This window comes from Spea bombifrons, chromosome 2, assembly GCF_027358695.1.
Source record: "Spea bombifrons isolate aSpeBom1 chromosome 2, aSpeBom1.2.pri, whole genome shotgun sequence".
Taxonomy (NCBI): Eukaryota; Metazoa; Chordata; class Amphibia; order Anura; family Pelobatidae; genus Spea; species Spea bombifrons.
Genome location: NC_071088.1, coordinates 37,657,577 through 37,680,074, shown reverse-complemented (window position 1 = coordinate 37,680,074; position 22,498 = coordinate 37,657,577). Strand labels below are relative to the sequence as shown.

The 22,498-nt window shown below is 41.3% G+C and overlaps 1 protein-coding gene across 4 annotated transcripts in view; it reads left to right on the top strand.

Annotated features, from left to right (window-relative positions):
* The first annotated feature begins 2,166 nt into the window (after positions 1-2,166).
* TRIM33 (tripartite motif containing 33) overlaps positions 2,167-22,498 on the top strand; it is a 61,219-nt gene continuing 40,887 nt past the window's right edge. For 3 of the 4 annotated variants that reach the window (XM_053457557.1, XM_053457556.1, XM_053457554.1), the window contains exon 1: positions 2,167-2,698. In XM_053457557.1, the coding sequence (XP_053313532.1) occupies positions 2,275-2,698 (424 nt within the window). In that variant the 5' untranslated portion in view covers positions 2,167-2,274. The remainder of the gene's footprint in view (positions 2,699-22,498) is intronic. The other variant, XM_053457555.1, reaches the window with a different exon arrangement.

Below are 22,498 nucleotides of genomic sequence, written 5' to 3'. Positions count from 1 at the left end.
GAAATAGGATGAGAGATAAAGATAAATGAAAGAGATGAGATGAAAGCAAAAGAGGAGATATAATGAGAAAGAGGGGATCAAACAAAAGGGGTGGAGATAATAGAAAAAAGGGAGAGGTAGAGAGAAAGGAGGAGAGAAAGCAAGGAAGAGTGATAAGGAAGAGGAGAGATAATGAGAAGCAGGAGGGAAGATATACCAAAAGGGGAGAAAATATAGAAATAAAGAGGAATGAAAGAGAAAAAAGGATGGGAGATAAAGAGAATAGTTGGAAGATATAGAGAATAAAGAGAGAAAAACAGAAAGGGAAGAGATAAACAGAACTTTGATAGAAAGATGAGATAAAAAGAAAGAGGATGAGAGCTAAAATAAAGAGAAATGGAAGAAATAATGAGAGATATGGGAGAAATTATGGAAAAGAGGAAAGAAAGAGTGTATTTGTGTTGTGAAAATGTTTGTATGTTAAAGCAAGCAAGTGTGTGCATGCAATGGCAAGTGTAAGGCACTTCCGCCGGCACGGGACATTGTGTAAGCGCATCGTGTAGAAGATCACCGGCAGCGGTGATGCGCGTAAACCCCCGCTGCCGGCACCTCTCCACTGGGGGAAGTCCTGGCAAGGGAGATTGTTAAAGTACATTGTGCAGACGTGCCGGCAGCGGAGGTCGTTTACGCGCATCGCCGCAGCCAGGGGAACGTCTACACGATGTGCTTACACAATGTCCCGTGCCGGGGGAAGTGCCGGCACCAGAAGTTGTCTACGCGTATTGTGTAGGTGTCCCCTGCCGGCCCCGCAAGACACACGGGAGTCGTGGGGGGGCACATCTTGGGGACAGAGTGGCAGTATATATCGGGTGGAGGGCAGAGTGGCAGCATATCTATTCTACGTTTTTTTTTTAACTAAGAATAATTTTTCCTTAGAAAAGCACCTAACTTTTAGGGTGCGGCCTATATTCGGGTGCGGACTATAACCGAGCCAATGCGGTATTTGCATTTTGACAGGCTATCCATCACTGTTTTGGGCCTAAAGGATATAGAATGAATAAAGGGTGCGAGTGAGCCAGGCTGAGCGGAGCCCTAAGAGAAGACCTGAGACTCAGAGAGGGACCACTGTGGGTACAATCTGGCTGCAGGCTAAGTCATGTGGGGGGAATCTGGCTGCTCTGGCAAGTCCTTATGTATATAAGTCTGAGCTTCTGGCTATTTAACCATCTCCTTAGTCAACAATTCTGATATCTCAATCAGAGTTGAGAATTCCACATTCTACTAATCAGATCATGTTTGTTGCCTAGGTGTTACCAACAACTCCCCTTCAACCTTCATATGAATGTACAAATGCTCTGAAAAATACCCCTCGTCTTATAATCAAGGTCATCTTATAATCAGACCTCAAATAGCGGTCTGACTATGAGACTAAGATCCAGAACCCCCTGCAGTGCTGCCGGCAGAAGTGGAGGTTGTCTACTTGCATTGCGCATACCTTCCCTGGTTGTCAGAGTAGAATTCATATGGGGGTATAAGACATATCTGGGGGGCAGATGTGCATAACTGGGGGGCAGGTTGGCAAATAAAAGGAAATAAAAACAAAAAATATTTTTCTCAATCATAGCTTTTATTAAATATAAACTAAAATTTTTTTACATTAATATTTACTAGTAGAACTTTTTTCCCTATAGGGTCATCTTATATTCAGACTTTTTCTTTGTTTTTCTAAATTAATATTCAGATTTTGGGGGGGTCGTCTTATAATTGATCAGGTTTGCCAGGCAGTGACTACATTTAGCAGGTTATTATACACCAGAGTTAGATAATAGTGACCCAGTGACCCTACTGTAAGTGCTAAGAGGCCTCCCATCGCTATATAAATAAATGTAATATAACCCTAGCCTTTAGAATATTTACAAAAAGGAGTAATAACTTTGTAAGCAAACATTTTCCAATCAATGAAAAGCTGGTCTTGTTTATCCCGCATTAAAAAATGACAGGTTCCGTACGTGTCATAACTACATACAACAGCGCATGCGCACAGGTACAGGCACGGCGGGCGCCGCGGATGTCAAGTTCGGCAGCACGCGCCGAGCGTCGCGCATGAGTACTGAGAGCTTTCCAGTGCGCATGCACTCTCTACACTGTCTCTCACGTACTGCTCGACGTCACGCCGCCGTGGCCGTTACAGTCGAGGAAGGGGTAGAGAGAGGGGCGGTATAGATTGCGGCGGCGTACTGTACGTGCGCTGGTGGCGTCGCGAAGCGGTCAGTTCAGGGGTTCAAAGAGGAAAACATGGCGGATAACAAAGGAGGCGGTGGCGGGGAGACGGAGGCATCGGTGACTAGTAACAACAACAATAATGGCGCCGGGGAAAATGGGAGTCCTGCAGAAACCGAGGCCCAAGCGATGGAGGAGGCGGAGACGGGTGAGAAGGCCCCTGCGGCCGCCGTACCTGTGGCGGCACCGGCAGAAGAGAGTCCAGCTCCTTCGTCTTCAGCGGCCTCCTCGTCAGCTCCCGGACCCACTTCGTCCTCCTCGTCTGCTGTGGTGAATCTACTGGATACATGTGCGGTTTGCAAACAGAGCCTGCAGAGCCGGGACTCGGAGCCCAAGCTTTTGCCCTGTCTGCACTCCTTCTGCCGCCGCTGTCTGCCTGAGCCGGAGAGACAGCTAAGTGTCCCGCTCCCCGGGGCCAGCAACGGGGACATTCAGCAAGGTAATAGCGGGCTGCCCGTCTGGACCACATGGGGCATGGGGCATGGGGCATGATGTGAGCACGGGAATGGCAGCAGGATGCGGGCTGCTCTTCTTTGGCTTATGAGACCTGCTGCTGGTGGACAGCTAAGAGTATTGCTTAACAAAGTTTTATTATATATGTGATATATATGTTATTGGTTTGTGTATGGTCAGTGCCCGTGTCCTCTTGTTTGAGGATGATGGGGTTTGTTTACACAATCTGCGATGCAAAGTTTCTGGCGAAGGTTAGCAAACCGGTCTTCTGTTTTGACACACAAGTTGCGAAGGTATTTACGAGGCTTGCGTTGGAGCTGGGATGCTCTTTGCAGAGATGAATGGTACATGGTCCGCTGCATAGGCTTATGCCTTTCATACCGTATTATGAATGGTGTTTTATATAAGGACTGATAGATTTGAGATTTCAACGGATGCTTGGTACCGTTTCCATCTCCCATGTGACTTATTATGTATTGATTTATAGAGCGCTGTCACAATCCATAGCCCTGTACGACGACTTGAGATAACTTGGTTATCCTATTTAGGATTGATCATACCTGTGGAATGTGCGTTTAATGTTCTTGCATTAATTGATACTTTAGCAGCTCGCCCTTTTACAAGATAACCTATAGTTTTTTGACTATGGTATAATGTGACATACTCTTCTCCATTAAAGTAACTACGGGTTGTTGCGTATAAGGGCCCTTTGAGCACTTTTTGGAGGATACATTTTGTATAGTAAATGAAATCCGGGATGTGAGTCTATTTTTGGAGCATCTTTTTCGCATCATTCTATATATATATATATATATATATATATATATATATATATATATCGGCTTTGTTCCAAAATGATATGGTGGCTTATACCTCGATACAATATATATATTGATGGCACTATATAAAACAAATTATGTAGCGTTGTACAGTAGGTGGACAGGCCATAACAAGTAGTATGCAACATAACAATTTGACTTACAGAGACAACAGGTTTTATATATATATATATATATATATATATATATATATATATATATATATATATATATATATATATATATAAATAACACCTTTTAAATAAACCTAATGGATGTGCGGACAAGACCTGTAAATTAATTGATCTTGGCAAGTCTTTGAACTGTACAGTCCACTAATTGTATGTGTAGGGATGGCAGTGGGCACTAGACCTAATTAAACTTCTTATATGCTGTACTGATTCTTTGGTTGGGCTGATTTATTTTAATAATTTTTTTTTCATTGTAATGCAACGTTGTTTCTGTCAGTAACCGAAATGTGGATCATTTGTGTTTGTTTGTTTTTTTTGCTTTGGCTGCTGATTAAAGTAGGTGGCATTTTTAGTTAAAAATGTATTTCAACACCATTATTTCCCCCCCTGATTGTCCTTTTATCAAGTCACATAATTTGAAATAATTGAGCCTATAGTCTAGAAAAAAAGGGAAGCTGTTATCTCCCATTTCTAGAAACTTGATGCTATATCATTATATACGGATTGCTATAGTGAGGGTTTATTTGCATTCCTTTAGCCATTTCGTCTTATTTTTTCTTTTTCAACCCTTGCATAGCAATTCATTCATGTAAAAGCACTGTTACATCCTTTTTATTGTCTTTCACTAGACATGTTTGAGAATATATATATATATATATATATATATATATATTATACTGTGAGAAATCCAAAGAAACATTCCATTGGTTCCTATCCTAGTATTTGTCTGTCTTTTCCTGTTCCATGGGTGGCGTTATCCTCCAAGATAAAATCTGTTTAATTTTTTACCTTAGTGGGCAACTTTTGGCATGTGATGTTATCTGTAGCAACAATTGGGGGATTTAACCACAGAAAGTACTAGTGGTTAAAGTGAGTGTTTTATTTTTCTCATGACTGCTCCTTTACTGCCATTTTAAGAAACGCGCTGTATAAATCTTAACATCTGAAATTAACATTTATGTTCGGTGTGAAAGCACGACCCCAAATGTGAGTGCGTTCATTGGATTGCTGATCTAACTAAAAATCTTACTGTACTGATAACGGGGACACCAGCTATAAAAAGGCACTGCCTACAGACTTTGTAGTGACGGGTAGTGTCTGCATGCCCTATGTATTTTTCCTGTGTGGGAAAGATGTTGGTGAAGGACACATATACCTTTCCCTTTACAGCCCTACAGAAAACAAGCAGTTTGAAGTATCCTTTGGAGACAGAGCTGGGCCAGATTCATTACTCCCCTGTAAAGCACAAATGGAATTGGTATACCTAATACTAATAAGCAACCAATTTCACTTATTGGATCAGCACGGCCGTTTATATTCAAATTGATCAAATTCGCCAAATGATTCCATTTAGCTGGCTTCTATATACCAAATAGAAAACCAGCAAAGGTCTATCTAAACAGTGAAAAGTTTTACCGTATCTAAAAGTGAGGTTTGTTTACGTTTTTACCAAACTGCTTTACAAGCTGCCTTGATTTTGATGTCGTCTTGGATATTTTTAACATTTGGTGATGGTGAGCTGCTGTTACCTTAAACTTGCCTGCCGCTTTTCCTAAAGATTACTTTTGGCAGTGCAGTACCTTTTTAAACCTGTGTAATGGTGCTTGCACATTATAAAGCATCAAAATCTAAATGTATATAGCACCCTTTAGGCGTGTGCATTTGGATTTGTACGAACTTAATTCTGCATTCATACAAATCTTTGGAAACAAGGAGGGAGTCCCAACAAATCAACCTCCTCTTAGTATCCATTGTCTGTTTTGGCTCCATTACCACATAATCTTGATATTCCTCCTTAAGCACTTAGAACTTGCCCCACGTTTTCTTGGATGTCATCCAGGAAAGTCAATATACTCTCATACTTTTGTTACGTTTTATGTCATCCAACGGTCCAAGGCTATGAAAATTGTCTTTATTGTTTAACCTTTTGATCTTTTCTTAAAAAAAACCCCATATATGAAACAATTGCAAACAACACAGGTTTATCGGAAAAAAAAATATTTGCACCCTTTTAGTCAATACTTTGTGCTGCCTCCCTTTGCCAACAAAGCAGCTCTCTGTCATCTACTATAATGCATGATGATGTTTGAGAACACAAGACCATTCAGATTCTACTCAACAATGTTGGCTCTCCTCTTCAGCTCACACCACAGTTTTTATGGGGTTCAGGTCAGGGGACTGGGATGGCCATGTTAGGACCTTGATTTTCTGGTCAGTAAACCATTTTTTGTGTTGATTTTGATGTATGTTTTGGATCATTGTCCTGCCGGAAGATCCAGCCATGGCCCATTTTAAGCTTTCTGGTGAAGGCAGTCGTGTGTTCATTTGAAATATGTTGATATTTGATAAGTCCCTGATGCCTAACAAAATGTCCAGGTCGTCTGGCAGAAAACCAGCCCCAAAACATTAGAGCCACCGCCATATTTAACCATGGACATGAGGTACCTTTCCATATAGCTACCTCTCTGTGTGTGCCAAACCCACTTCAGGTGTTAATTGCCAAAAAGCTCTATTTTGGTTTATGACTATAGGACCCAGTCCTACTTAAAGTTCCAGTAGTGTCTGGCAAACAGAAGACGGTTGAGTCTGTTTCTGAATAAGAGTCGAGACTTTACATTTCATTTATTTATAACGCGCCTGCAGATTCTGCAACGCTGTTAGTCAGTAGAACAATTTATAAACGCATACAATAACTGGTGCTTGTGAGCTTACAATGTAGTAGGTGGTTGAGGGGGAAGTGAGACAATAGGAGAGGACTGCTTGGATGGGGATGAGTTGATCTGGTTCCGATGATGTGTTGAAGCTGTTGATTGTTCAGATGGCTTGATTGATGATGGTTGGGAGAACTGGGAAGGAATGTTGTACGCTTCCCTGAACAAGTGGGTTTTCAGAGAGGTTTTGAAAGTTGTTGAGGGCTCTATAGGCCAGGGTCTGAAGTTAAGTTTGATTCTGAAGGGTACGGGGAGCCAATAAAGTGGCATAGTGGAGCGGCGGCAGAGAAAAATTAATCTAGCTGCAGTGTTGAGGATGGATTGAAGCGGGGAGACCGCTTAGTAGGGAGTTGCAATAATCTAGGCGGGATATCACAAGGGAGTGGATTAGTAATTCAGTGGCTTCTTGTGTGAGGAAAGGGCGGATTCGGGAGATGTTTTTCAGGTGGAGGCTTTCTTCTTGAAACCATTCCAAACAACTTGTGGTGATGAAGCAGTGTCTGTAGTTTTGGAAATTTTCTGATCCCAAGACGCAACTAACTAATGCAATTCTACAGCTGTGATCCTTGGAGATTTATTGGCCTCCCGAATCATCCTCTTCGCAATGCGTTGTGACAATATAGACATACTCTTTCAGGTTGATTCATAATATTTCCCTGATGGTGGAAATTGGCATTTTCAGTGCCTTAACTATTTTCTTAGAGACGCTTCCCATTTTGTGAAGTTCAACAACCATTTGCGGCATATCACATCTATATTCTTTGGTCTTACCATTGTGATGAATGACTAAGGGAATTTGTGTTACCTAATATTTATACCCCTGTGAAACAGTAAATCATAGTTCAGCAATTTCCTGTCCCTAGTTACCCAGGTCAATGGGGCTTCAAATTATTTTTTGTCATAAATTCATGGGGTTGCCAATAATTGTGCTGCACATCTTTCGCGCTTATTTATTTCTTACAAACCCATGTTTTTGCAATTGTTACAAAAACCATGAGAACAGAGTGTGCCAATATTTATGGACTAAATATGGACTATCATGTTTATACCAAAACAACAAAATAATCACAAAGCAAAAAAGGCCTATGTCATAGACATTGAAAGTGTGTGTTGTTGTCATTGTTTACGCACAGGAGCATCATGTAAACCTCTCCCTCACAAGAGGAGGCATGGAGGAAGAGAGTGATTTTTTTCTGGTCCTCTTTCACAGAACTGTAGTCCACACTTTTGCTTCATGCGTCTTTAATGTAGGCTGTGGGAAAACAGGTGTCCAAGGGGCTGGTACATCCCAGTGCTGCAGTACATGCAAATTCTTTTTCAACTGTTCCCAATGAATTTGTAGAGCCATTCCCACCCGTATGCCGCTCGCAGTGCCTAAGTGATCGTGGAAACTACAGGTGCAATGGCAACGAGACATATTTCTCTGGGTGACTTGATATTTGTCTGTGTAGCAACTATTTGTTCCTTAATATGAACAAAGTGGACACGTGTAATAGTGTCATGGATCATCCCTCTTCAGAAACCTTTGCTTATGTAAGCGATGTGTGCAACACCTTTTAAAATAAAATATATAATATATAGAAATATAGTTCCCCTTATTGTTAAATTGTTCCTGCAACTTCTGTCCTCCATATCCTTAAATTTAATCTGTAGTCCTTGTCATCTTTGAGAGTGCAATGTCTCCCAGCACATTGTTCATCTATCATTTCATCCATCTTTGATTCAACAGCACCTGTCCTCCCCATGCACAGCTCCTGCCTGATTTTTGTGTTGTTGAGGTCTCTCAGGAGCCCCTTCATGACTCCCACCCATATTCCATAAGACATTACAATGGGTAAACAGAACATAACAATTTGACCTACAGAAATGTATTAGACCAGTCAGTCAAACATCCTTAATACAAATTGAAAGGGGCAACACAATTTAACCCCTGGAAGTCAATGCAAAACCTAATAACTTTCCTAAAAAGGAAGTTCAACATGTTACAAGGTTACCCAGCACTCAATATTGTAACTAAGCAAGGTGTGATTCCTGAGCCGTCTGTCTACCCATTGCACTAGTGCTGTTGTTGTATGGTCTTCCTTACCCCGAACGATCAGTTAAAATAAAATGGTGGTGTTTTTGATATTTAGTCCTGTAGTATACTGCTGGATGTGTCGTATCCATTAGCGTAGTTCCGCCAGTGAGTCTGGACGCCTTCCTAAACGCTGAAGTGCTGCTGCGTGAAGTAAATCCAGTAAGCAGCAAAAAAGTAGACTGGCACATTTGCATTTTACAATTTCGTCCGAATAACAAAAGAATGCAACATTGGAAGACAGAAAAAGCGAATGTGCCCAATATGAAAATCTTCATTTGTTCCTCGCCACGGCTGCCGTTTTAGAAGAATCTCGCCATTTTAAATAACTAGTGGGTTAAATCTTTTCTTTTACGGCTTTAAACTCTAATAACATCAGAGCTGCTGTAAAACTGAGCTACTCTACTATTCACATGTACAGAACAAATTACCATAAAGCAGCAGCAGCCAGGGAATATTTGTTTGTATAATTGTATTTAACAGAAAAATATATTCCTGCATGCATTTATAATAAATTAATAAAAACAAGTGCTTTAGGTGAAACATGGGTGCAATTTTTATGGAGGTGGGGAGTAGAGGACTGCACTGGGATGCGGGACCCACCAAAAAACTTGCGGGGGCGGTTTTTCTCATGTTGTGGGCGGTCAGACAATGTACCTGCGGGTCCTGGTAATCCCATGCACGCCAGCAAGGCTGCCTTCGGGTTGCTTCCTCGCAGTGTCTTTTCTCTAGTTCTACCCAGGAACCCCTCGGAGTCAGGTGAAATTATATCGATTCATGTAGGGCTGCAACTAACGATTATTTTAATAATCGATTAGTTGGCCGATTATTTTTTCGATTAATCGATTAATCGGATAAAAAAAATGAATGTAAATTTTTCATTTATTTAAAATAATTTACTAAACAAATGATGTTAAATACAAACAGCAGAATAAAAAAAACTTTGATAATACATTTCTTGTCTTTATTTCCCAACCAGCCCCCCAATATATGCACATTTGAGCCCAGGCTTGCTACGCTGCCTCCCAGACATGCCATGCTGCCCCCCCACATATGCCACGCTGCCTACCACAGCACACCACGCTGCCTCCCACATCTGCCACTCCACGCTGCCTCCCACATCTGCCACTCCACGCTGCCTCCCACATCTGCCACTCCACTCCACATGCCACTGTGCCTGATACGCCTTATACCCCCTGAAACACCACTCCATCCTCCCCAGACAGGCCACCCTGCCCTCCCCACATATGCCACGCCATGCTGCCTCCCACATCTGCCACTCCACAATGCCTCCCACATATGCCACGCTGCCTCTCACATCTGCCACTCCACGCTGCCTCCCACATCTGCCACTGTGCCTGATACGCCTTATATCCCCTGATACCCCACTCCATCCTCCCCAGACATGCCACCCTGCCTCCCAGACATGCCACTTCTCTACCCCCAGATATGCCTTATACACCCTGATACACCACTCCGTCCTCCCCAGACATGCCACACTGCCCTCCCCACATATGCCTTATATACTGTATATGCCTTATACCCCCAGATATGTCACTTCACTGCCCCCAGGATTTAGATTCCCCTAAATTAACCCTAAACTCCCCATTAACCATAACTGCCCCTAAATTAACCCTTAACACCCCCTTAACCACAGCATCCCCTAAATTAACCCTAAACACACCATTAACCACAACTGCCTCAAATTAACCCCAAACACCCCATTAACCACAGCTGCTCCTAAATTAACCCTAAACACCCTATTAACATAACTGCCCCTAAATTAACCCTAAACACCCAATTAACCATAACTGCCCCTAAATTAACCCTAAACACCCCACTAACCATAACTGCCCCTAAATTAACCCCCACCTCCCCTAACTTTCAGTAGCCCAAATATATATATATATATATACACACATACTTACAGTTAGATGAGTGTCACAGCCATGTGGTTCTGGCCTGGAGAAGGAAGGGGCGGGGCCAGTTGTCACAGTGATTACAGGGAGGGGGAGTAAGTAGGAGCTGCTGCTGTGAGACGGTGAGTCAGACTAAACGGATTATATAATGAGGGGGATTTTTCAGAGCGTTTGCTCTGAAAAAACCCTCATTTTATAATCGATAATAATCGATTCAACTAATCGATAATGAAATTCGTTGCCAACGAATTTCATTATCGATTATTATCGATTTTATCGATTAGTTGTTGCAGCCCTAGATTCATGTGACTCCTCTTGTTCCGCCCAGGAACTCATCAAAGAGATGCTGTGAGGGAGCAACGCAAAGGCAGCCTTGCAGGAGTGAGCTGGAAATCTGCAGTTCAGTTAAGGGGGTGGGCGGGATTGGGCACAAATGTGGCGGGAGAGGAACACACACATTGCGGGAGCCGGCGGTAATGGTCACAAAATCAGCGTGTGAAGTGGGTGCAATGGCAAGTCCTTTTATTTCAATATGGGTGCAGTGGAAATTTGTGTGGGTGCCGTAGTCAGTATTTTTTTTTTAAATGTGGGTCCACTTTGCACCCACATACATTTCCACTGCACTCATCTTGAACTAAAATGTCTTGTCATTGCACCCACTTATTGTTACTTGACCATCTTTGGTCACAGCTAAATTGTTTTGGCTAATTTGAAAAGGTTGAGGAGAAGACGATGTAAAATCACCACATGAAACTAAATGACTTCATTCTGTCACAAACATTTGCTTTGATTAAATATTCCATTACTTTAAAAATCAAGCACAGGTTGAGTATCTGTTATAAATATGATTTTCCAAAATGTGATTTACGTCATAGACAGCAGAATTGCCTAGGATCCCAACAACACAACAATGTTGCTATATACAAGCTTTCGACCTACTGGTCAATAGTTGTCCTAGAAATCCTAGCCTGAGGCGATAACAGATAGTTACCAGTTCTTGTGTTATTGGTGTTCCTTAGTTACCTATAGGCAGAGGCACATTTTCTTTTATTCATATGAGCGTGTGTAGGTATAGGATGAAATATTGTTCTCTAGGTTACACCTTTCAACCGAAAAAACTACTAATAGTTTTACAACTAATACGGTTGCTATTGACATAGCAACCTATCAAGATTATAGTAAAAAATACCTTAAGACAGGGCTTGACAAATTTGTTTTGAATCTACGAGCCAGCTAAAAAAGTTAGGAGCCAGGATTTTTTTTTAAACTAACAAAGTTAATGATGTCCCAAGGGAACCCCCCTCCCTTAAATATGGGTCCACTTTCCTCAAACCCTTACCTATTTTAAATACATTTTCGCTTTTTTTCCCCCCGCTCCCCTCCGACATGACGATCCTCTCCCCGTCATGAGGAACTCTTCTGCTTACAGAGATGAGGAAACCCAAAGTATGTCGGATAAGAGATAATCGCCGATAACGGGTCTGTCTTCTCACCTGTGTCCGCTCTTGTTTATGCCTCTCCCCACAGACCTCGAGTGCTTCCTGTTTGTTGTTCAGGCTTCCCTAGAGCACTTCTGGTCTGGGGCTACCTGTATCTCCAAAACAGTTTCAGTGGTTGGAAAAATCAAACTCTGTTTGTTATTCAAATCAGATTGACCCTAAGGAGCTCCGCTGAATTTGGTGAAGCATTTGTTCTCATTGATTAGACACCGTAACCTGTTTGTCACCACCGCTTACACTATGTTTTGAGAAATGGCAACACCTGGCAAGTTACCAACATTTTTCTACAGTTCAGTGTTAATTTAAAGCTCTTTGTGATGAAGATAAACATGCTCTACAGGTGATTCAACGCTGCATCTTAGAAAAACCCAAAAGTTGTCTTCTGTGGTCCATCTATATCTCTGAGTGCCCTACAAGAAGCCTCAGATGTCAGACTGCCTCCTTTCAAGTATACATTCTTAGGATTGCGTAGTTTGCGCTTGAGGGTAAAATATGTATTTTCAAGGGCATATTAGAAAAGCAACAACGGTAGTATCCGGTATTCTGCAGTGTAACCAGAAAGGTTTAGATTTTCCTGGTTTCTTCTGAATTTGCCTAAAATATAAAGTAACAGGTGAAATAGCTGGCTTGGATTTTCTAAGGTGTGATGGCAATAGTTACTAAAGAGCTGTTATTTGCAATATGTCTCTAAAATCTTTTAAGGCTTTTGTCTTGAAAAGTAGTAGACTTCACTATCTCAAGAAAAACAGCTTCCTTATTTATGGGTCACGTATTGCTGACTACTTTTCTGTTTCTTACAACTCGTGTATTACTTTGATTTCAGTCTTTCAATTTAGTAATTTAAGAACCTTAAGAGTCATTTTAAGGTGACATATTGCCACGTGAAATTACATGGTAGAACAGCTCAGTAGGATGCTTGCTGGAAATAATAGGTTACAGAAAAGTCAAAAGGCAGCATCATGGAACTGACTCCAAACAAATAGGTCCAGTAGCAGGGTTCTCTTTTTGGTGATCCTTTGTGGCTACCTAGGGTTACTGATTGAACTACTCATCTACTAAGGTTGATTTTTTTTTATTTTTTTTAAGTTACAGATAACATTGTCTGATGTGGTCATTTGCTACTGGAAACCTAATACATTAATAATTATCTTTTTTTATGATTACATTTTTCGACATGTTCTATCGGGGTTCGACAAACCCTGCGTGCCAAGTTGCCATGGCGGCTAGAAACCACTTCCTGGCACCTAGTGGTGCAGCACTAAAAAGAAAGATGTGTTCTTATGCCATATCTCCCTAATAAACATCTTTTAAGTGCAGACCAGGGGTAAGAAATGAAAATAAATTCATTACAGGGTAAGAAAAAAATTGGCACCTAACTTTTTTGGCTGGGCTCCTAGTTCCAAGCCATATCTGGTGACCCCTGTGTTATACTTTCATGCCGAAAAGGAGTGCTTCTCAAAACGCTTACAGGGATAATAGACCATCATCTGACAGCCCCGCTAAAGCAGTACACGAGTTACTGCACAATGAGTACTTTCCAAAACAAAAAAAATCTCTTGCTGATAGCCGCAGCGTCCCCTGCTTGAAGTAGCCAATCAGTGTCATGAAAGCTCTCCCATTACAATCAACAAGAGTGACTTCTGAACAGGCCTGAGTCTACAATTTTCACCCAGCCTGTGCTGGAGCTGTCGCGGAGCAAGTATGACATGCATAAATCTCGCACATGGCATTTAGCTGGTGGGCAAATGCATACGGGTAGGATTCTGCGGAAGGGGCATCCAACTGACCACTTCTGTGCGGTCAATACCAATACGCTTGAGTTGCATTTAAGTTGTATATGTTTTTATAAACAAACTTCCTCTTGTTTCTTGAGGCTCAAGTGCTTTGTAATAATGCATTTTCTGATTTAAGAGTTAGTTGCTTCGCTGAAGTACCTTCATGTGGCCAATACCACTGCTTTTTACAGGTATGAATATTTAGTGTCTTCAAAGAAGGGTTACCTATAAACAAATGCCTCATTCATTCTGCTCAGTCTGGATTATTGTTTTTGAATGCTTTATTGATCTGGAATGTGTTTGGTGATTCATTCTAACTATAGCCCTTAACTACAAGATTGTCATGGTCAAGTGGCAGAAAAATAGACATGGAATACAAGAGGCTTACAGATTTTTATACACAGTCTACTTATGACAGTAGCATAGATTGGTTATGCTGTCACAACTACATAAACATTTTTGTATGGGCTATTCATACTGTCGACTCGCTGCTAATGTATTTTGTTTTTTTGTTTTTTTTCTTTTGGCTCATTTTTACACAGCAGCTATAATTGGCAGCTTTATATATTGATGATCATACTGCTGCAAAAATGATGCAAAAGAAACCCACATGTTTAATATAACATTTTTATATACACTGATCAGCTATAACATGATGACCACTGACAGGTGAAGTGAATAGCGCTTATGATATATTAGGCATCAAGTGAGCATTTCATCCTCAAAGTTGATGTGTTAGAAGCAGGAAAAATGGGCAAGTGTAAGGATCTGAGCAACTTTGATAAGGGCCACATTGTGATGACTGGGTCAGAGCATCTCCAAAACTGCAGCTGTTTTGGGACCGATCTGCAGTGGTCGGTACCTATCAAAAGTGGTCCAAGGAAGGGAAAGTGGTGAACCAGCAACAGAGCCATAGGTGGCCAAGGCTCACTGGTGCACGTGGGGAGCGAAGGCTGGCTTTTGTGGTCAAATCCAACAGGCGAGCTACTGTAGCTCAAATTTCTGAAAAAGTTAATGCTAGTTTTGATAGAAAGGTGTCCAAACACAGCGCATCGCAGCTTGTTGCGTTTTCACTGCTGAAAGAGCCTACACTGGGCACGTAAGCATAAATACTGGACCACAGAGCAATGGAGGATGGTTGCCTTATCTAAGGAACTACGTTTCCTTTTAAATCTTGTGGATGGCCGGGTGTGTGTGCGTGCGTGTCGCTTACCTGACAGCAGGATGCATCCATGTAGGCCCCACCTGGCAACTTCGTGGACTTAAAGGATCTGCTGCTAACCTCTTGGTGCCAGATACCACAGCACACCTTCAGAAGTCTAGTGGAGTCCATGCCTCGACGGGTCAGGGCTGTTTTTGAGGCAAAAGAGGGACCTACGCAATATTAAGCAGGTAGCCATAATGTTATGGCTGCTCTGTGTATAGTTGTTGGGCGTGTTTAGTCTTACTGTTTACCCTGCTCACTAAAACTGCTGAGTAAACCCTAAATACTGCAGCGAGGTGAAACATTTCCCCAACGTATTTATGAAGAGGCCAACCGCATCTAATTTCTGTATAATGTGTTAAATTAGAGAAATGTCAACGCACACGAGGAAGCCATTACCTGGCACATTTACTTGATAGCTGATATAGGAGTTTGGTTTTGCTTACTGAGTTTTGTACACCTATACTATACAGAGACATGGGTTTATATCTATTGGCAGGAATAGATATGCTTTCTGCTCCTATGCATTATACAGGGTAATTCTGTGCAAATATAGGCCTTGCATAATGCATAGTTTAGTGATGCGGCTTTTAAGAAATCCGCCTGGTGTAAATATGCTTGATTTAGACCATCCAAATTATTATTGTGTTTATAAAGCAATGTGAGGACAATTAGAGGAAACTAAAGCTGTCTGGCAAAGTCTTCTACTAACTCCCAAGTTAGTGAGTAAACCACATCATATACAATGTCTTGTGTTAAACTGGCTGTTTTTTTATTGCAAAGGTTATAGTAACGAGGGTGGGCCTAGTGGGACGTCGCTGCCACCTTCCTCTCAGCAAAAGCTGTTTACAAGATGTGTAGCCTCTCTGGTTCTCTGAACGAAAGTACTCCTGGGGGGGGGGGGAGTTCTCACAAAGAACCGTACCACCAGTCACAACACACCCACCAGGATGGGAGAGAGTAATTCTTTATGCGGACGGGGTCAAAGTTTATATAGCCATTTTACCAGGTCAGAGAAATTGACAAACACAGGAGAGGATTAACACATTTAACGCATAACACAATAGCAAGGGATGCTCCAGACTAATCTCATCACGTATACAACAATGGCGATAACACAAGAGAGGTGAAGGGATTAGGGAAGTAACACTGAAATGTAGACTAGACTGTGCGTTGTTCTTCATACACATAGAAATTCAAAGGAAGTGAAAACACAAGATATTACAATTTAACTCTCTAAAGCAATGTAAAATTGCAGTCTCAAGAATGTTTTCATCAATTAAGGGTCCAGCATCAGTTGCAATTACATTCCAGCTACACCCCATTTACACCCAAATTAATAATTTTGGTATTTAAAATATTTTGTGCCCTCTTATGAGATCTTACTTATTTTTGCGGGGACTGTAATCGATATTGCAGAAGGTTTTTTGAATTGGTCCTCGGATCTGATAATTGAGGGATGACCCTGATGGGTTCCTCTCTACATAATAAAATCCAACAATCCGCTAAAAAGATCTGGCATCTGATTACAGCCTCTCTGGAGACATAACCTATTCACTTCCTGAGCCATAAATGTTTTAAAAGTGCCCGAAAAGGCTAAAGCTCACCTTTAATTTATTCTTCCCCATACAGTGTCTGTGATAAAATCAAACAAGGGTTCTCTGAAAGCTCGTCTGTATCACAATGAAAATGTATTTTACCGATTTTATTTTAACAGGTTCTAACTTGTCAATCAAAGTCATACGCCTTTTTTGCCCAGGGGCTCTGAAAGTTTTCCAGCTTGTTCCAGACCCTGACCTCTTTTAGAGGAAAGATATCCAGGAAAAGGCGGTAATGAAGCTTTGCTTCGCCATCCCGCAACTCTGTGATAATAAAGAAAATGGTAACATTTTGGCTTCAGATTCTTCTGAATGGGGTTTGAAGCAAATGGAACAGAGCTTTTTCTTTTTTCCCTTCTGTTTTTACATCTTTTAGTTCTCTTTGAGGACTCTTTATCTTTACGTTGTTTTCACACTTTAATATTAATGATTGTGAATGTTCATGCGGGTTATCGTGTAGTCTATGAAATGCAGCCATAGTGAAGGAACTATAGCTAACATTTTAAAGCTTCTAGTTGTATAGGACATCGGATCCATGGAATATGAAATTGACATATGGACGTTATCATGGGTAATTCTACATTAATATGCTGTAATTAGATGTTGGATTTTCACTGTCTGGCGTAGATGTCATTTGTAAAGTTACGTAGTAGTTTCCTTCAAACTACAAATGGCTGGAAGCGTAGATGACCTTTATGGCTTCTTTATCTGGGAAAGCACAGCAGCTTTTAATTCTTTGCTGCCCTGCATGACACATTTTCATAAGTCTGGTTAACGTAACCAGCTGGCCACCCAAGCAAGGAGTCAACATAAAAAATAGAACAGATACATGAGGCTGGTAGCAAAATATAGAAAAACTTCTTTGTGGATAGTGTTTTAATGAATGATAAGTAAACGCTCTGTTACATTTGCATGTTGTTTTTTTTTAAACCTTTAGATTCCCACTGATATGGTTTTGAGGATAAGGATGGACCAGTCTTGGATAGTTTGGATCATTAGTAAGATACAGGGTCCTAAATGCGTCTCAAAAACACATCTAGAAAATTATGGAGTGTGCTTGCAAGAGTCAGGTTTCCTACAACGATTTGTGGAAATTAACCATGGGTTAACTAGTTCATCAAAAACTAATGGGAGGAACGTTCTAGAAATACAAACATGTTTGCAAGGTTAAGGACCCATAAGCAACTTCACAGGAAGACTTGTGGAGATGGAGCATGAATACACAAGTGTGAGGAGTAAGTTTGTATAAAGTGACATGTCAGCTTTGTAGCAACAGATGAGCTTTATTTTAGCATGTCAGCCTCTGCTTTATATATCCATTTATTCTTGAGTATTTTTTCTTTGAGAAATGTAGGCATTGCTTGTAGTGATGTCATATTAAGAAGCCAGTCCTCGTTCACAAATAACTGTGCTGTGCTAATTGCTGTATAGGGTTGTTGATAAAGGTCTTAAATCCTTTCACGGCAGGTTTATAACTATCAGCTAGATAGACCACCCTTGTAAACTTTCGCTATACCACAAGGCAAGGTGTAAAATTGTAGCATTTGTCTAGCTATATGAGCTAAGACTTATGTATAAGGAAAATATACAGTGTTCTTTAAGCAGAGGCTCCCTGCTGCTGGTGACTTGTACAAGTACGGTATGCGTTTATCAAAAACAGTGATGGGAATTCCAGTCAATAGTTCGGGCTTTTTTATTTCCCCAAACATGTTATTTTTCTGGTGCCCAGGGTTTGTTGAGCCTTGCCATACAATGTGACGGGAGGTCCTGTACCCCGACTGGGTACACCTGCCAGAGCGTTGCTTCCTTCCTGAGACTTTGGTGATTAACCCTCTCAGCGCTTGACAGAAGTAGCGTTAGAGAGATGAAGCAGGACTTCGCCAAAAGGAAGCCGTGCTGGTGCTGTAGCTGACCAAAATCTAGCTGATACAGCGCTGATACTGTCCTGACAATAAGTGATTATAGCAGCCCACCCCAAGCATCAGACAGAACCAATGTTGAGGTGAAAACAAGGAAAACTTTATGAAAACACGCAGCCTTACATACGCTATCACATACTCTATCAGATAAGGATATAATCCCATCACCAAACAATACTCTGCCCAGACAGCCTGGCGCCACAATTGGCCACCAACCACAGCAATGCCCGTTTAACCTTAATTTGTCGGTTTCCAGGTGATCCCAAGGGAGCAGTGACTATCCCAGGGTATCGATGGAGAACCAGGGGTCCCTACATGATTAGGTCCAAAAAAACCGACTTGATACTTGCACCGCACCCTGAGTGATAGCAGTTTGAAGGTTCACCAGGACAGTCCACAAAGCAACCGGGCAGAGGCTCCATAGCAGTGAATGCTAAACCCCGCTCAACAAAAGGTGGTTAATAACCAGGGTTCCCAAGGGGGGCCCCTCTCCCAACCACCCCTTGTCTGAGCACTACCACGTGTTGTAAAGTTGTGCAAAATAGTGCTCTGGTGGGTCCAGGGGCATCCAAGATATTTAGGGTTAAAAAGTCCAGCAGGCACTCCTGCTTTGTAGTTCCAGAGAATTATGGCTAAGACCAAGTCAGATACAGGTCAAGGGTGATAAAGATGGGTCTGGGTGACACACAAGTGTGATTACACTTCTGGGAACAACCAAAACAGGTAAACACAGCTGAAGATGTTCTCTGCAGCCCTAGTTCCCTGATATACGCTAACATACGTACACAATACAGTAACAGACATATGCTAACATCTTATGCTCACAAACACTAAAATCTATCATCTACTCTCCTGTACAAACATGCTAACACCATACGCTTATACGCACACTCTAACACTCATACACGTGTACACACACACTGGCTAACACTATACATATATAAAATTACACTACGCACACATACACATTGGATCTGGCCCTACAATACAGTAGACCTACTGACTGACACTATACATTACATACACACTAGCTTTATACATACACACACTGACTCTGACACTACAGTATACACATACACACACTGACTCTAGCACTATACACATACACACACTGACTCTAGCACTATACAGATACACTCTGACTCTAGCGCTATACATGTATACACTGGGGGGGGGGGGGTCGGTAAGGCGTGTGCCGTGCATTACATGACCCCATTGGGAGCCTAACACCCCCACAGTAAAGCACAGGGTGTCGGATTCATGATGGCAACTCTGCAAACCCTGGGTGCCAGGAAGTGGTTTCTAGTCGTCATGGAGACCTGGCGCCCGGAGTTTGTCACGCCCTGCTCTATATGTCGGTGAAACAGTGTTGTAAAATCTCACTATGTATTAAATTGCTTGGTGTATGTTTTGTATTTTAATGGCCAATTTTGTTTCCATTAAACGTAGTGGCCTTTCTGTTCTTGATAAATCTGTCGGTGGGTATGGAAAAAATATTATTCTGAACTCTATCGATGGCCTGACAATTTTGTATTTAGAACACCGGCCAACTGATTCACACCTTGGTGTCTGTGAATATTTTTGACGGTTTTGAGCTGACATATTGAATACATGTTAATTGAATGCTATGCCAAAATTGTTTGCTTATCTATTTTCAATGTTCCAGAGCTTCTCAGGCAAAATTGTGTTCATTCCCTATGATCCCATAGCCTAGCCAAAGAGGAGAAGATTTTTTTTTCTGGTAAGAAAGGGGGAAAAAAAACATTGATATACTTTGTAAAAGTGTAAGAAATAGGACTTTCTATCGCAAGTTGAGAACACCTCTACCTGTTTTTTTGCTCATTTAATTCAGCAGTCATAGTGGATGATTAAGTTAGACATAGGAAAGTGCTGATACAATCACCCATTGCGCAATGAGTGTTTGATCGCCTCTTTAAACTCGGTAGTGTTTTTGGCTAATGGAGTATTTTTTTATTTTTTGTAGGTATTTGTCTTGTGTATACATTTGTTTGTTATGCCACTTGGTGACCAGGGTTGACACATTCCTGGACGTTTTTAAAAGACATATTGTTTCTTCGGTCCATCTCTCCTTAATTATTGTGGCTAGCAGATTTGTTTTATGATTCCGTACAGTGGTCTAACTTGACATCACTAAAATGATTTATTTGCCTATTTAAAATGCAAATGCAGAATTTTAAGCAAATTGAAAATACTAATGAAAAATGATTTAATACTTATTATATAGGCCAAAATCATGTTTCGTGTATGTATGTTGCATTTTGAGTTGGTATTGTGCCATATCACCTTTTTTGATACTCTGCGTAGACTTCAAAGAGTATCTAAAATAAACTTCACAGCGTGCTGGGTATTGAAGGTAGCTTGCAGTGGTGTTGCTAGTGATGTGATGAATTTTTATGCTTTTTGCATTTTTTCAGTGTTGGAGTTCAGTAAAATAGTGCCGATGTTAACCAAATCGATTGGGGAAAAAAAATAAGACTACCCTGTTTTTTTCCTGAGTAGTATCCTTAATATGTATACATTTTGGTAAACTTTACTAGGCATGAATTGCTCCAATTTTCGCCAGTATGTTAGATTGAATTTTACATAAACAATTGTCGATCATATCCGAACCTGTTATAATTCAACACTAGTGTTACCTGTGGTCTGGTTGTGGTAAAGTATATATACTTTAGAAAGAAGTTGATATAGAATTTTTTTGGTTGATTTGGTGCCCTAAAATGGTGATCTCCTGATTCACTGGTGTTTCCCCTTCCACTGGTTGACCGCTCATGGTGACTCTGAGGAGTAGCTGCACAGTGATTAATACCGTCACTTATTTCTATTAAATACACAGGTTTTTTTACATCATTTTGATCAATTGGACAATACAACCTTTACCTAGCCATCGTTTTTTTTTTACTTGGTAGACAGTGCTTTATTATACAAATATGTAGGCGCGTACTGCTTAATATAATTCTTGGCTAGGCTGCAGTTTTACACGCATTGCCTTATTACTAGAATCCCACCAAAGCATTTATCCCTTGTCACATTAAAAATAATCTTTCAAAGTTTTTGTTTTAATCATATTTTACATAGATTTTAGACAGCTACAAATTTGTCATGTGTATGGTTTGTAGCTTCTTTATCTTGATATAATCTATGAGATAAACCCATTGACTAAATGTCATACTGTCTTGTGGTTAATAATAAAATGGCTCAGTCCTAATCACCCAGACGGACATTCTGACTAATGCAGTCATATGGAGGAAAGTATTTCATTTACACTTCACTGATTCTGACTGACTCATAAGACTCATGGGGGTAACGGAGATTACCCATGGGATGTTATGCTAGTTGCAAGTATGCAGTATTGATATACACCAATCAGCCTAATGTTGAGTAGGTCCCCCTTTTGCCGCCAAAACAGCCCTGACCCATCGAGGAATGGGGTCATTTTACCTCTGAAGGTGTCCTGTGGTATCTGGCACCAAGACGTTAGCAGCAGATCCTTTAAGTCCTGTGAGTTGTGAGGTTAATGGATGCATCCTGGTGCCATGTGCTCTCCAGGTAAGATAGTACCCGGCTATCCACATGATGTTAAATAAAAGATTCATCAGACCAGGCCACATTCTTCTATTGCTCCTTGGTCCAGTTCTTATGCTTACCTGCCCATTGCAAGCGCTTTCGGCAGCGGACAGGGGTCCTATACAAATTGCGCAGTCCTATACAAATTGTGATGCACTGTGTGTTCTGGCACCTTTCTATCAGAACCAGCATTAACTTTTTCAGCAATTCGAGCTACAGTAGCCATTTGCCCCCCCCCCCATCAGTGTGACGTGGCCGCCCATGACCCTGTTGCAGGTTCACCGCTTTTCCTTCCTTGAACCACTTTTGATACTGGCCACTGTAGACCGGGAGGCAGCCCACAAGAGCTGCAGTTTTGGAGAGGCTCAGATCCTTTTATTTGCCAATTTTTCTTGCGTCTAACACGTGAACTTTGAGGATGCAATATTCACTTGCTGCCTAATGTATGCCGCCCACTAGAGGACTGCACTGGGAGGCGGGACCCGCCAAAAAA